This window comes from Trichoderma breve, chromosome 6 (assembly GCF_028502605.1).
Source record: "Trichoderma breve strain T069 chromosome 6, whole genome shotgun sequence".
NCBI classification, from domain to species: Eukaryota; Fungi; Ascomycota; class Sordariomycetes; order Hypocreales; family Hypocreaceae; genus Trichoderma; species Trichoderma breve.
Genome location: NC_079237.1, coordinates 2,189,138 through 2,205,570, shown reverse-complemented (window position 1 = coordinate 2,205,570; position 16,433 = coordinate 2,189,138). Strand labels below are relative to the sequence as shown.

The 16,433-nt window shown below is 51.2% G+C and overlaps 3 protein-coding genes across 3 annotated transcripts; all 3 read left to right on the top strand.

Annotated features, from left to right (window-relative positions):
• Nucleotides 1-7,309: 7,309 nt before the first annotated feature.
• On the top strand, nt 7,310-9,350 carry T069G_09605 (NDT80 / phoG like DNA-binding family domain-containing protein; the record flags this gene model as incomplete). Its single annotated transcript, XM_056176815.1, has 4 exons — nt 7,310-8,178; nt 8,264-8,354; nt 8,421-8,629; nt 8,687-9,350. The coding sequence occupies 4 exons, from the start codon at nt 7,310-7,312 to the stop codon at nt 9,348-9,350; spliced, it is 1,833 nt and encodes a 610-aa protein (XP_056025293.1).
• Nucleotides 9,351-10,991: 1,641 nt separating this feature from the next.
• T069G_09604 (uncharacterized protein) lies at nt 10,992-11,923 on the top strand (the record flags this gene model as incomplete). Its single annotated transcript, XM_056176814.1, has 3 exons — nt 10,992-11,017; nt 11,092-11,273; nt 11,334-11,923. The coding sequence occupies 3 exons, from the start codon at nt 10,992-10,994 to the stop codon at nt 11,921-11,923; spliced, it is 798 nt and encodes a 265-aa protein (XP_056025292.1).
• Nucleotides 11,924-12,459: 536 nt separating this feature from the next.
• On the top strand, nt 12,460-16,062 carry T069G_09603 (uncharacterized protein; the record flags this gene model as incomplete). The annotated part of the gene is made up of 8 exons (XM_056176813.1): nt 12,460-13,259; nt 13,325-13,458; nt 13,538-13,626; nt 13,704-14,137; nt 14,216-14,582; nt 14,662-14,965; nt 15,027-15,156; nt 15,222-16,062. 8 exons carry the CDS (start codon nt 12,460-12,462, stop codon nt 16,060-16,062), a joined length of 3,099 nt encoding a protein of 1,032 aa, XP_056025291.1.
• Between the last annotated feature and the right edge of the window lie 371 nt (nt 16,063-16,433).

Sequence of the window (16,433 nt, the reverse complement as noted above, 5' to 3'; positions counted from 1 at the left end):
TCTGTACATGGACCTGTACGACCTGTATGGGGGGAGCTGCTAGGTACCTTGGCAGCACGTACCCCGTACTAGCAGGCCCTAATTTTAGAGCCAAGGTCGGTACTACAGGTCGGCCCCCAGCATACAAGAACTCGATGATTGTCTGGGAGTGTATAAAGTACAGGTACTGTATTCGTCAAGAGAAGTACCGTGCTCATCGAACGCTACAGGCACTTACATCGGTCGTGTTAGATGACACCTTAGCATCGCTACTAAAGCACTTGGCGTACCTGAGCCTGTCCAGGCGCAAAAGGTACCTGCAGATCTGGACGCAACGTTGGTAGCAAATCTACTTGCGTAGGGCGAAATAAGTCCCTGCATGGCGCATTTTAGGAGGCTGTTTGAAGAATGTACTTGCGTATAAGTGTGTTTTCGACGTCCCTTGCTTTCAAGGGATCGCATCATTCGGCATTAGGGAGACAGTCTAGGAGGTTTGGAATCTGCAAGAAGGGAAATTGGTGCCTCGGGCAATACAATTTGGCTCTTGCAAGTGCATGTGTCTGGACAGAGCCGAGGATAGGGTAATAGGTGCCTATAGAACGATTTTACCCTGCAAAGAGTACCTATCCTCCAGGTAGGTCAGGATACATGTAATGGACCGTGCTGGCCACTTAGGATGCAATACGGCCCTTGGAGTTCCTCCGGAATAGAGGAGACTGTAGGCTGATAAGAAGTTTGAAAACAAATTTCGGAATGAAGTGCTTAACTGTAAGAATGGAGGCAGAGTGAACCAAACACCACCATGGGTGTCTGATCTCAAACGAGCTGACTTCAAAAACTCGATGTTAAACCTAACGTTAATGCTCTGTTAATGACATGAATTTCCTCGATAGCACTCGATGCTGTGAGAAAAGCGGCATACAGAAGTCCTGTAGTAGAACGAGGTAGTAGTTGAATCAACTCGCAGCACAACTGTCATCGGGCGCCGCGGACGAGCACGACCTTATTTCCGTAGCACAACTCTGCACCCGCATGCATTTCCCAAGGTACCATGCATACGATTCTTCTCGGCAGTTGGCCAGGCACGACTATGTGTCTACCCTGCTAGGAATGGCGCGTCCGCTGTGGATCTCAGCGGCGAGCCTGCCGGATGCTACTGTAGAGTGTGATAATCGATAAAGTTTTCACTGGTGTCTGCAAGGGAGTGCCAGCAAGCTCGCAGACAATCCGGGCTTTCCTTTGGCCGTGACTGTTACAAGCAAGTAGAATCCGTGCCGCACATGTCCAATCAAAGACAGTAGCCCTGGGCGTAGCCTTGCCATGATTGCCATGCCTTGCCTTGACGGGTCAACCGCGTCTCCGCAAACTCCGCACGGTACCTTGTCCCTTGTAGTCTCCATATACCACGGCTGATTGAGAATTCATGCACACGATGCCAGAAAGGACAGCCGTGACTGGGCATTATACCCATGCCTTGGACTGTCCGAAAGGTTGAAGCCTAGAGAAGGCGCCGATATATACTCCGGGCATGTACTGCAGGTGTCGCTGCCTTGTAGCCGATTGCGGGCAAGACGAAAAAGAGAACGGACAATCGCCCACGGTGTAGTTCTTGTACCAGTATGTCCTTTGCCCAGGATTGAATTTAACGAGCCTCCGGTGAATAAGCGATGCTAATGTCAGAAGGCGTACATGACCTGATTTGCAAATACACGAGGCGGCTTTCGGGGATCTTTGTGGGACACTCCCACTCGCTTGAGTCGAGCAAAAGGCTAATTCGCCCTCGGACTACCTCTACGAGCACTCCGTATCCGTACTGTTTGATTCAGAAATCGCACGCAAGTGGAGTTGACAGCCGCGTCTTGTCTTTCAAAGCAATTCAGGTGATGGATGTGCTGAGTGGAGCTGTCCATGCTGATGCGGGACTCGACTCGAGAGAGCATGAGCATCTTGGTGGGGGCCAAACTAGGCCTCACGCAGCCTAGAGCATTGCCGTCAAGAAGCAGTCGAAATATAACCGCAGACACTCCGTGGCCGTGCATATGCAGGCGTCAAAAACAAGGCCCCAAGTGGCTTGGTCGGGGTACCTGCCTTACGGGGCGCCGCGGGACGAGTGATTGCAGGGGCGCAAGAGGCGCAGGGGCACCGAAAGAGAAGACTGGGTGGGCCAGGAAACCTTGAGGAGCCTCCGGAAGGCCTGCGCCGTACACCATCAGGTTTCAAATCACCGGCCTCAGAGAAGCAAGCCGCAGCCACAGGCGGCGCAGGAGATTCCTGTACATGCGCGACCCCCATGGACAGCTGCCGTCTATTGCTTCTAGGCGGAGCGTCGACTCGATGGAGCGGGCGAACGGAGAATTAGATTTTCGATGGGCGTTCTGGCGCAGCTGAGAGACTCTAGTCAGACAAGTAAGCTTTTGTTCTCGGTATAATTTCAGGGCCCATTACTGTATCTGTAGCCTGTAGGTCAGCAAAGCTTCAACAGCAAGGTTGTCGGAGTTAAGATGTTCAGTGCTGGTGGTGAGCACATCCATACAGCCCTGGAGATGAACAAGGTAAAGTTCTGTAACCGGAGACAGGCGGGAAGCTGCGATGCCTGAGGCAAGGGCACATGGCATCCAATGCCTGCTAGGTACCTGATACTAAAGTTATTCGCTGAAGCGGTGTAAAGAGACACCTTGGCAGGAGCCTATCATGAGTACCGAGTACAAGTGCCTGATGGCCCTTGCCTTGGATCGCTGACCGGCGCAACATCCCCAACGACAAGCATCTATCTCACTTGTTGCTCCCTACCTTACCTACATAGATGCAGTGATTCCAAGTCTATCGCCTATCCATTCAGCATCTCTTACAAGACTCAACTTCAGCCTCTGGCAATATTCTCTTCCCTTTCCCCCCTTCCGCCTCTCGCCCTGTCGTCATTAGTCACACGGCTTTATCACGGGGACTCGGGTTGTTGAAGTTGACATGGGGCATAACTCATTCATCCCCTCACGGCTAAAGTTGATCAGTGTCTAGATCGTGCGCTACCCCAGTCTACAGCAGACGAACCAGAGCACGGGAAATCGAGTTGTGAAGAAGAAAGAGGAGCCGTGGAAGGGCGAATAAAGAAGAAAGAACCAAAGTCGCACCGGGGTGGCTCGTACAACCTGAGAACTGCAGCATCTCGACCTGGACAATGTGTTTCTTCTTGCCCATGTGCCTTGTCACCACCCGGCCGCGGTGGGTCTATAGCCGACTGATCACTGACTGATGACCCAAGGCCAGATCGACAGCTAGAGAGAGCCCACCGAGTCCACTCTTGATTCTTCTTCATCTTCGTCTCTGGATGGCCAGTCAGGACACAGCCGGCCTGCGCGAGCTTCCGCATTTGGCCAGGGTGGACTATCCTCCGCATTGTCTCGAGGCCTTCTCCTGCACCCTTACGCATCGTTACGCCACTCTTCAGGCAATGCAGAGACGGTGGTTGCGATAGGCACATCACGAACAAGGATGATCTGAAATAGGGTACTAGGAGGGCACGGCATTGGGGGGCGCGCCAGACCGAGGCCAGACTGCGGCATTCCTGTCCTCGGCTTGCCCTCCGTCCGACGCCGCTCTTCTGAGCAAATCCTCGGAGATGGTGGCAACATTGGCAACGAAGGTGTTTTTCATATTTGGCTCTCTGCGGCGAGAGCCTTGCCGCCTCGCTTGCTCGCATTCATGTCTTTGTTTGTGACGAATTCCTCTTTGTTGCGCCATCACGCACACAGGCACGCACACACATGCACACACACATACTCACGCGCCCACTCGCTCTCATTATCATCACTTTATCTCTCTCTTCCCACCTCCCACGTTTACGAGTACGACAGAGTCCCGCTCTCTGTATCATATCTTACTACGCTTCTGGCTGCATGTACGGAGCATGTATTTCGTACGAAACATACACATATGTGAATGCCCTTGAACATGGTTCTTGGAGCTCCTCCCTCTCTGCCTGGACAATGACAGTGCCTCCCTACTAGTCTCTCTTGCCCTTCTCAATATGTTATGGTACCTACAAGTATGAGTACACACATGGTGCAGTGCCCCAGACTGGATGTATAGAGTACGGAGTATTACCTCGTATGCTTGTCCCCAGAGGCCGATTATTGATACTCGTGGGTCACGATTTCCCGCAGATACCATGAGTCAATCAAGCTTCAGCCCATCATCGATGCAAACAGGTTATACAAGTACCTGTAGACAAGGCCCCTTGGTCCCATGCCCATGCTCCACCGTCAACCCGTTTCAAACCCACCCATCCTCTTCATCTTCTCTCCAATAATGGCTAGCAGTGGTATTTGTTGCTTGTACTACTTCTCAGGCAATGTTTCTTCCGACAATGTTTCGGCACGCCCCTCGTTCGCTCCCCCCTTCGTCTTTACTAAGGCGTGGATGAATGGGGGGCCATCGGTGATAGTAGCATTGACTTAGGCGGCAGTCTTGTTCGCGCCGCCACCACGAGATCATCTCACAATCTACCTGATTAGCCGCTCGACACACTTTGATCGGACGAACACACACGCGAAGGTGATTGGCCCTCTGGAGCAAGCTGGTCTATACACCCTTACTGTACGATACTTCATGGAAGAGTACCTATCTTTATCCCCCCTGCTGTTCCCCCCTCGTCGTCGCCTCCTATCTTAACGGGGAGATTCGGCGGACGTGGAACAAATTCCTCGAATAGCAGCAGGAGCTCTCTTTGCTTTGGTCCCTTGTTCAAATTTGGGCTTCCCGTGTAAAGCACCAATACCTGCGAGAGACAAAGATGCAGTGATCCATCACGGATAATACGCGGAGAGGGCCAGCCGTCCATATCCACCGCATACACGGGTGTCAATCGGCCGATTTCGAGTCCGTCCCAGCCTTCAAGGCAAAGCAAAATCGGTGCTAACAGTTTACCCTCTCGGTACAAGCGTACAAACGAGCACAACATCGAACATGTGCGAGGGACTTGCACACACGCATCCTTTAGCTTATTTGCAGGTCCAGCTCCCTGCACAGCTTATTGCTACCGCACCGCACCGCGCCACTACCTGGACACCTTCTCCCTCTGGTCAGGGATCCTCCTCCGGCCGTCGAGGTGCGCCTCCACCTTGATCCCTGCAAGTGGCTCTCGAGACCGGCGTCTTGTCTTGTCTTGTCTTGACTTGCCTCGTCTTGACTTCTGGCGCGGCTGCCCTACCTGGTCGCAGTTTAATACTTACGGAGCAGTATGGAGTACTCTTCTGTCTTGTCTCTGCACGGCCCTACACGGCTTCTTGGCTCATAACGTCCACGGAGTACTTTTACAAAGCACGGACAAAAGCCGCGTGCAGGCCGGTTCGAGAGACAATTCCAGTCTTTGCCCTTCCGCCTCGGTGCTGTGTTCCATTCACTGCCGGTTTCTAGAAACGAGCTGTCTTTGGCAACAGCACAACTAGCCTGGTTTAATCTTGGCCTCGGAGTATTCTGCCTCTGACTGCACGAGCACCACCTTTGGTTCGCTAGGTTCCGGAATGCATCCTTCAGCGGCTTGTGAGAATCTCGTCTTGAGATGAGCAACGCGCTCCACCGCACCCTGGCTCCTCAACCTAACCTTTCCACCATGCCGAGCCGGGTAACAACCATGTTTCCTTTCCATCACCTAGCCTCGAGGCCCTGCGCCAGTCATCAGCCCCCCCTGGTGTACGTCTCGGCAGAACCGTCCCCACGCCCACTCGGTACATGCAGAGGCTAGAGGGCGGGCCCTTTTTCGACATACCTAGACAGAGAGTGCTCGTAACAGGGAAATCTCGTGCGCTCTGAAAGCGTACTGGTGAGATTGATGTGCGCCCACGTTTACTCCGTCCATGCAATACCACACGTTACAATAACATACGAATTACTACATACCACTTGTACCTGTACTCCGTACCATCAGGTACTAGCAGGGTTAGCATGGGCCATCAGCAAAAAGCCCCCGAATGTGCCTCTCTCTGTCTTCTTGCACGCAAAACAGAAAGGAAAGCGGACGTCGCTCTCAAGGGGGGAGGGGTGTACAAGCACAGCGAGCACTACGGAGTAGGCATTCTCATTTCGAATCAGGGAAAATCTCCCTGACCTTTTAAATAACTGGTAGAATCAATGTTCAAGGCGTTGCTCATGTCTCGCGTCGGACGGAGTTGCGGCCCACCGTTGACCAGAAAGAAAAAGGATTAGAAGAAATGACTGGTATTCTGTCCATATTTCGGGTCTCACTTCTGCAGTAGAGATACAACGCAAGAAGACAACGAAAGAAAGAGAGAGAGAAATTGCAAGTCTGCATGAAAAAGCAATTTGAGATGTCGCCTCGAACAAAAAAGCAAAAATAATGGCCAGAGAGAAAGAGATCGCGGGCACGCCCCCCCTGGATATGATGAATGAAATGGACGAACAAGGCCGGCGATACATATGCTCTCTTGCACGAATTTCGGGCATGCACGATTGCTGGACCGGATGTCAAAGGCCAAAAGCTTGCAGGGAATCCCTGGGATCCCCCCTCAAGCGTCTGATGAACGAGATCCGAGTTTGGCCCCCTTCCACTGCCGCCGCATACCCCCGTCCTCCTTCCAAGAATGGCTGCATGCACGGTAACTTACTGGGCTATTTTCTTCACAAGTCCACTGCGTCTGACCGGCGCTTGTGTCAAAGAGTCCGAATCGATTTCAACTTAGCCTTACTAGAGTCCTTTTGCTCGTGAAGAGAGCATGGATCTTGGGCCGGAGTGGACCAGCGTCCCTGGGCCTTCTCCGTAGACAGAAGGCCATTCTTGTATTAGGTCCCGTCCCTGGGGTGCAAGGACCGATGGCCCTCACCGGGTGTATCTGCCCGCAAGCCCGTCATGGACCATCTGGCCATCTTTATAGACGCACACATATGCGCACACACACATACAGGTACGCACTTGTGGGTAATAATAGGATCGATATCCTACCACTCCCGCTTCAGTGCCGGGCCTTTTAAATCTGCCAACCACTATCTACCAACCGCTCCCCTCCACCATCTGCCGTCCTGAAGCTCCATTTAATATCTGTGGGCATGCCTCTTGTTTATCATCTTTCACATTCTATCCTGTTTACAACTTCTTCATTCGAACCCATCGGTTCTTCTACTTAAACGTCCTCCTTCCTTCGAGGAACGCTCTGAGCCAGCCTACCTACTACTAAGTGGCAAAGTAACAACACAAACTTCGTTACCTATCTCTTTATCTATTGCGACATCAGCCCCTGAATCCAATCATCTACTCCAAACAAAGTCTCGTCGCGGCATCCTCAACAAACGTAAAGACACAGAGGGACATGCGCCCATAATGACAGCAACAGCATACCCAGTAACCATGTCAGACCTCAGAGGAGAGCCTGCCCATTCTAGTTTCTGGTCCACCTACAACGGATCTGCTCATCTTGCCAACAGACTCGGCACGACAACCATGGACTCTGGCTTTCACAGTTCGGCGTCGGCATCCCCTCTTCCAGGCCGTCCTCGCAGCGGCCATGATCAGTCCTACTCCTATGGGCGGTATTCCCAGGAAGACTCTATTGCGTATGATCGCCACTCGCAACAGACCCTGCCCGCTCAGCATGGCTACTCCAGTCTCAAGAGGCCCTTCTCGCAAACTGAACCGGCCGCATACCAAGAAATCGTCCAGGACTTGCGAGATGATGGCTCTCGTTTGACGGTAAATCAGGATCACAAACTGCTGGCTTTTAGGCGGACACAGGATAAACATACCATCGTGGATCAACAAGGCCGGGTGCAGCAACTGGAACTATCGGCTCAGCTCCATGGCATGTTTTTCCTTTCCGAGATGCCATCGACCGCTAGCGATGGAACTGCTCTACAGCCCGAATTAACCTGCTACCGACGGAACCTGTTTCAAATTAGCGGCTCTCTGATCACCCCAAGAGGACAACTCTCTGTGGTAAACGAGAGTAATGAAACCCTTCCAGTGTCTAACATGGAGGTCGCCATATCTGCTATTGAGTCTGTTGATGGCAATCCTGTTCGCCTCATTGTCATTCCATGGAAGACTCCCCCACCCAACGCCCCCGAAATCAACCAGACCCCGGATCAAGAGCCTGCCGCTCTTCCCTTGATCCCTTTCCAGGATGATGGTTCTGAGCCTGAAGGCGACTACGCAGTCTATCCCATCGGCTGGCGTCGACTGCAGTTTAGAATGTATGTTGAGCCCCTTACTCTCCTTCTAACTACCCTCTCTTTTCTCCCCTGCCTCCTTTTGAGTGTATGCCTAATGTTGGAACAGTGCTACTGCAAACAACGGTCGACGGAAGGAGCTTCAGCAGCATTTTGTGCTCCATCTCAAAGTGTTTGGAACCTTGTCTGACAACACTAAGGTCGTCTTGACGGAATCCACGACGGCCCCTATTGTAGTAAGAGGCCGTAGTCCACGGAACTTCCAGGCTCGTAAAGAGATTCCTCTGCTTGGATCGAGCGCTGGCTCAAGGGGCCAGGCTTTGGTGGAGACGGGTTTGGGCGTTGTCGCTGGCGCATTAAGCGTGAAGCCTCAAGAGCTCAAGAGAAGCGTGGACATTCAAGTGCCACGATCGAGTTTTACCTTTAGCTCTCCCAAGGTCCCTGGGAGTGGGCAGCTGAGTTCAATGAGATCAAAGTGAGTCGAATCAAGACGTACCTGTGGTATATCTTTCTAACAAGGATGACTCTGAAGCCAATACTCAACATGGAGTGCCAGCAGCAGCAACACCTCCATCTCCCAAGTCGCCTCATCCGGTGCAGGGAACTACCCCACAGCGACGATGGGTGCTGATACGTATTCCAAAGTGTCCAACTATACTTCAGACCCTCAGGAACTACCACTTCAGTCCGCGATACCACCCTTGCCCCTTTCGATTGGGGCAAATGAGCAGCCGTCATCAGCTCGTGGGCAGTACACCTACGTACAACAGCCAACTTCAGGGTCTCAATTGCCGGCTAGCACGACCACATCAGCAGTGAGCGGCCATGCAGATAGCGCTCTGAGCATTCCTAGATATGTCGACAACGGACGCCCAAACAAAAGCCCCCGACAGAGTGGACAACAATCCGTCCACGCTACCAACTCTATAAACAACAGCGAATCGCCTGAGTACCGATACGGAACATCTACACATGGTTCGACCTCTTCGAGGGAATACTATCCACCGTCACAGGCATGGTCTACTTCGGCTGCGGGGGAAAACAGTTCGAGCACAGCTTATGCCAGCGCTGACGCAAGGCCGTACTCTTTTCCCCACGAGCCTTACAAGGCGGGGACGGCAGCTGCATCATCGGTTAAGGCTGAGTCTCGTGGCTCCTTTGAACCCATGCACAACTACTCATGGAACGCAAACTAAGGTTTTCAACATCCTTCAAGGCATCTAAAGGGCAATGCTCCTGACTGGTAATACCATGCCGCTGCCTCTTTGGCAAGCTGTTTTCACAGAGTATATCACTTCAACTTGAACCCCCCTTTTTTTAAATTTTGGTGTAAATTATGGCGGATTTTCTTTTTCAGTATGATGGGTTGGGTACGTGTATAACGACGTTTTGATTCTGCGGCGTAATAGGCGAGTCTCTTGGGAGGGATTTATTTCTTGGTAGGATTCATTTCTACGGAGTATATGCATGCATATATATACGCATACGTATACGCACATGTGTACGACTGTATATTTTCGTGTGTGTGTATGTATATATTAGGATAGCACATGGACTTTGGATATGCAGGTCATGGGAACGGTGGCAAAAATGATTCATCTGGTATGGCGTCAAGGTCGTCGGAGCCACGGGCATGAAGTTACCTATGGCTTAGGTACTGGGCGACGCTGAGATACCACAATACAAGCAAGTTCTGATGGGCCGATTGATTCCTGCTAGCGAGATGAGTGATTATGTTGAAGAAGTTTGTTCGACGCAATGATTGGACGACAACCAGGCTGAACAAGGAGGTTGGGGAGGAAGCACATGTAGCTACGATCATGGCACTTTTGTTTAGAACGCACTTTTCAGACTATTTTTTATTCCCCTTTGATTGCCTAGGATGAATCGGGGAAAAGAAGAGAAAACCACGGGCTCAAGATCACAAAAAAAGCCGCTCTGTATCGAAATTGCGGTGGTTAATTTGCGTGAAAATGGCCTTGGCTCGCATGGGACACGCCCACATGAGATGTGACCCAAGGGTGTGTATACAACCTGTAAGTTGTGTTACACGGCAGGACAAGTTCCGTTTTTTTTTTCTCCCTTTCTCTATTTTAGCACGGCGGCGTGGTATTGGAGAGGGTAAATGCAAAATAGATTAAAGAACAAAAAATGTAATTTATAATCTCCTCATGCAGGTTAAGTTTTTTCTGCTTACATTGTTTCTCTCGTGCATTTTGCCCGAGTTGGATTTCGGAGCGTGGGGGCCGAGATGGAGGCTTTGCGGACCGAAGGTTCCTGGCCTCCGGCTTCTTTTTTTCCTTTGTTTTTTATTTTATTTTTAATTTTATGTTTATTTTTCTCAGAAGAGAAGTTGCGGATTCTTGATTAAGACCCGAAGAAGGAGGGAGGTTGTGAACGGGATGGATATAGGGGGTGGAATGGTGTGTATGTGTGTGTAACTTGAAGTGTGTCTTGGAGAAGATTTGAGATAGCGTAAAGTATGAGGTACTTTGTTTGAAGCGTACAAGTGCGAGCGTTTAAAAGTACTAATAACCTGCTGCAGCCGGGCGCGTGCTGACTGCAGCAATGTACTTTGTACTCTTGATAAGATAAGCCGCGCCTAAGAAACTGCCGGGGGATTTTCTTTTCACAGCCTCGTTTTATGTTGGTTTGGATTTGATTGAGACGTGATTCGTTGAGGCGCATATCAACTGCATATACCCATTTGTTTTTCATCTTATCTCGAATTTGGAATTCTGCAACGCCGATTGACTGCGACTAAATATAGCTCATGCTTAGCCATTGGGGGCGAAGAAAAACCGATATCACATATTTCCTCAGCCTGGCGAGCCACCATGTTTGAGCTGCCCGATGCAAAGAGGTATGGGTTTACTGTGTCCCTCTCGGTCGCAGTTATCCAAATGGTAGATATGTGAGAGCTAATTCTGTGAACAGAGTCCGACGGGAGGACCTACATGCATCGGATGAGTCTTCGTGGAGCGAGAGTGAAGGAGATGCAGACCGGGAAGCATGGCTTAATGCGCAAATCGCCAAAGCTCTTGGAATAGACGAGAGTGCATTTCGTGCGCCGAAACCACAGGACACCTTGGCTGGGCCTAGCAGGCCTCAGGCTAATGGTACAAAAGAAGACGACGGACTCAGCTCTGATTCGGAGAGTGAACCAAACACTCCTGCAGATGAGTCTGCATCTAACGAAGGTGCCGAAGCTGAGGATGAAGCCTACACCTTTCGGCTCTTCAGCACGGCTGGTCCGGCACCAAAAGTTGTTCTTGAAAATCACGACAGAATTGTAGAAGGCAAACTTGCCAGAGGCAGGCCGTTATCATACTACCTGGTAACAGACCTGTCACCGGAGAAGAAACACCAGTACGAGATGGCAGCAGTGAGCGGAGAAGACATCCTTGCGCGATCTAAAATAAGAGAATGGGGTCTTGAGCTCCCCTGGCGAGTCACAAACATCAAAGTCACGAGAAAAGCCCGCCCCGGGGAAGGGGTGAATATCACAGGTGCCGACGATGAGCAGCAAGCGAAGAGGAAACGGCTGGGGAAGAAGAGCAGAATAGCAATGAGGAAAAAAGCAAGGGCGAAGGAGCAGGCTGAGGCAGCAGCGAAGCAGAAGATGGCTGATAAGGAGGAGCAGGTGAAAGAGAAGAAGAAGAGATTGAACAAGTTGAAGAAGGCGAGAAGAAAGGCAAAGAGAAAGGCTGGGAAGGGCGAGAATGGCGGAGGTGATGAGTCGGAGGACGGCTCTTCCGATGAAGAGTAAACCGGCATCATGGCGGAATTTTCTACTGTATATACAATGCTTATGTAAATAATTGGGCTGTAAACTGAAGCCCTTTGAGCGATTCAGTTTATCTTCTATAAAAATTAAGGCACAATGCTCGCCATGTTTCGAACCCGAATTTCGTCTCCAGGGCTGGCAAAAGTGATGATGTTACAGGTAGTGCTTTGGAGGTACCTGTCCAGCACTTGACGCTACACCAGTACCTCAGGGGACGTCCAGGGTGGTTCAGCCAATTGGAGCTCCGCTAGAGCTCAACCAAGACCCCTCCAGTTGCAGAGTTAAACCACACCTTAACCTCAAGCTCCAAACTTGGGAGCTGCAGCATTGAATCACCGGCACATGACCAGCATTAGCACGCGACAAGACTTGTCTATCGAACATCTTTCATATTCTTCGTTCAAGTAGCTGTATCACACAGCCTCCATGGATTAACCAACACCCCTGACGACGAATCTTTGGCGGGACCCCGCAATGTACCACAAGTAACGAGAAACCGCCACGTCCCGTCGTCCATGATGAATAGTTTGTGGCCCTCAGCGAAAACGGCCCAGGCGTCGTCGAACGAGGCCTCCACAGAGGCAGCGGAGGAGGCCATTGACTACTCCGCGGACGAATCCGCGATTGACGACTCCCCAGCCCCATCTCCAGCTCCATTGCTGCCGCCACTCTCGTCGTCCAGAAGCCCCCTTCAGCAGTCCCAACAACAATCACAACGGCAGGGCGGCAGCTCCACGATGCTTCCTCCTGCAGCCTCGGGTGGTAATAACAATACTAATAATGCGAACCGAGCGCAAATCCCACAGCATGCCCCCACCGACTCCCTGTCGCTGATGCAGCTGCGGCGCATCGTGGCCACGGTCAATGCAACTGAGCCTGCGGCATATGACTTTGTCTATTCAGATATGGCCCCCCATGCCGAGGAGATAGATGAGTGGTTCGTGTATCAGTTCTGGCAGTGGGTGCGCCTTAACGCGGCACAAAAGGCCTTTGAGTGGCATTGGAAGCACGAGTCAGGCGGCAAGCATGGCTGGGACGATGCGGACCACGACACGAGAGCGAAATTTATACAGGGCGCCATTGCGGGCGTGCAATCGAACGATGCGGCTTTGAGGGCGAATTCGATTGGAAAGATTATGTATCTGGTGTTGGGGAGATGGGGGGATACAGCAATGCCTCACGCCACGGATGAATCGAGCCGGTCGATTGCAAGTATCCCTCAGTTACAGGCGATAAAGGCTGGCGTGACGTGTTTGACATCGCTGGGAGGCCTATCGGTCGTTTGGGAAGCGCTGAGAAATGTCTTTGAGATCCATTGGTATGATTTATGGCTCGCACGTGGTGCAATTATTCAAGGTGTCGAGAAGAGTCTAACGTTGATAGGGCTGGCGAGATCCAACAAGCCAGTGCTCAGGATGCCCAGGACGAACTAATGAATCTCCTGACGATTATGTATATTGTTGTTCAGGAGACGTTGAACGACCCCGAAGACATGGCGTCGACAGAAGCAAAATTGCGTATGTACCACAGCTTGCGATGCCATGCTTCGTCCGTGGCACTGGGAAGACGTGCACGATGCTGACCTTGGATATATAGTTGGGTTGAACCCCTCATTGGTTGATTTCATGATGTTGGCGACCTCCAAGTTGAGGTGGGATGAACAGAGCACCATGCCTCATACTCAAGTAAGAAACCCACTGCAACCTCTGTCTGGTACTTTCTGTGCTTTTCGGCGAGATGATCACTGACAAATCATGCATAGATTTTCCTCTTGTTCTGGAAATCGATTCTTCTTGTTTTCGGTGGAACCAAAGACCTTGAGCGTGTCAAGGAAGCCACCAGCGAGCTGACGAATGGAGACAAGACCAAAGATACAATCACAGCAAATCCCTTAGACTATCATGTTTTCCGCCAGGAAATAACGTCGAAATACCCGGCTTATGTCCCTCCGCAGCCCTTGATACCACTGGAGGCTGACAACCCATCACTTCTCCCACCTCTGCCTAATATTGCGAGCCGAAACGGTGCCAACGGCATTATTCCACAACCACCAAATGTACAAATGGGAGGAGCGTCCATCCTTAACCAGCCAGTACACATTGCCACCCCAGCACCATCACCACCGCCGTCTCCGGGAGTCGGTGGTAAGGGCGGTAAGAAGCAAAACTACCAGACTAACCAAAATTTTCCATTCATGTATCCTCCTCTTGATGCCACCAGTAACAGCGCTGGCGGGAAAGGTGAAGCGGGGTATGGCAATCCTCTGGTCTCTAGAAAATGGGAGGGCAGCGATATTCCCGCCTCAATTCTCGAAGCGGGACAACTGTTCTCTTCGCGTGTCAGGATGACCCGAGCGACTCGTCAGCTCTGGGAGGAGCGAGAGCGATTTCTCAAATTTGAGCGCGGCTGGGAGACTGACGACGATGCTGACGAAAGCGATAATGATGATATTGAGGAACTTGATCTTAATGAGCTCACCTTGGAAGAGAGAGAGGTGTTGCGTGAACTAAAAGTGGAGGATAATAAAGAGAAGAAGAAGAAAGAACGACCATTTCAAGGCCCTGAGCTTGATCTTGGCCCTCAACCGGATAGATTGAGCGAACGCGACAAGCAACGGCTCATGGCGGTGGAACGTTTCTATGTAAGTGAACCCTGCTCTCAACTTCTTCATTTGCTCGTCTCCGATTCACGACTAATGCGAACAAATCCATCCTTTGTAGAGCGATGCCTTGCCTCACCTTCAGTCCATAGTGATTGTTTTACTTCGTCCCATCCTTGTTAATGTCACGGCCATAGTGACCCAGCAGCAGAATCAGATGGCAGGGATGGCTAATAGGGCTAATAATCCCGGCGTTAATGGTGGCCATGGGTCGCAGAGGGGTATGGATATGGGTGGACAAGGACAGGCAGAGCAAGATGGGGAGCCGACCCCTGAAGAGATTGACGCCACTCGAACAAGGGAGATTACCTCAAAGGCAATGACAGCAATTCTCCTACTCTTGCTGAAGTGGCTTAGACTCTCGCGTGGGTATTATCGAATCAGCATTGCGTCAAGTATGGCTCAGCTAACAGGTTTGGGTCTCAGATGTTCTCAAGTTTGAATACTTGACTCAGCTTCTGCTGGATTCTAATTACCTCCCTTTGGTCCTCAAGCTCTTTGCGCACCAAGACATTCAACAAGTGGTCGACAGTAAGATGGATCATGTTGAAAATAGGTAAGGAGAAGCAACCTACCCGTCCCTGGATATGACGAATTTTGTATACTTACAATTGCCTGCAGCTTCTTCCAATTTTGCAACATTCGGTCAAAATTTAAGGATAAGGCCGAGAGCGATGCCGACAACGAGGAAGAAGACATGGACGAAGAAAACGTTCATGGTGAAGATGAAGACAACGGGCGATTGGCAGGAGAAGACAGCGGAGATGATGCGGCGCCGCCGCCGATTAAGAGACAGCGAGAGCTAGAGGAACCGGTTGTGGACCAGATGGAAGATGTGGCTGTCGACAGCGAGGAACATGTCCCGATGAGACCAGAGGTTGACGAAATGGGGCTGCCCCTGGGCACTCTCCCACTGGAGCCCATCACCGACTTTTCGAGGAGGAACTTTTTCTCCCTGATCAACTACCTCAGGGTGATGCAGAAGATCTGCAAGAACAAGGCGCACCGCAACTTGCTGCTGGTGCAGTATAAGTCATCCACCATCCTCAAGAAGTCTCTGAGGGTACCCCAGCCCGAACTGCGGCTATACACACTCAAACTCTTCAAGGGCCAAGTGCCGTACTGTGGCCGTAAGTGGAGGCAGTCCAACATGCGAGTCATCACCGCCGTCTACCTCCACTGCAGGCCCGAGCTTCGTGATGAGTGGCTCGCGGGCAGCGACATTGACGCCGAGGTGGACTCGGCGCTGCCGTTGGAGCAGGCGCTGCGGAGCTTGACGCATTGGCTCAACGTGCGGCGGTACCCGGAGAAGATTGCGGCCGACATTCGCATCGCCATGAGGGAGGAGCAGGACTTCTTCTCGAGGGAGCTGGAGAAGGTGGATCTGAACTGGACGGACTTGATGCTCAATGGGGATGATACTATGAGTGAGATGGACCATGGGGAATCGACTTGGGGATGATAAGATGGGAAATGAGGGGGTTGTTGGTCGTGGGGGGGATGAATAGATTGGCATCAACTTTGTGGAGCGAGAGTGTCAAGTGCTTTTTTTCCACTGAAAGCGACTCATGATTGAGACACCGATTATACATAAACACAAGCACTGACTATATGCACTTATCACAGCGACGAGTCGGAGTACGGAGTGCATATGTAGATAGATAGTAGATATACACCTGTGATTCATTACTTATTAATTTTTGAGCTGACAAGTCAAAACTCTGGAGGCGATTGTCCCCCTTATGTCTACGTGACAATTGATATCCGTTCATGTTTGCAAATACCCTCCCAGCCCATATATTCTCGTTGAGCACAGTAAGGCTATTATTGTGC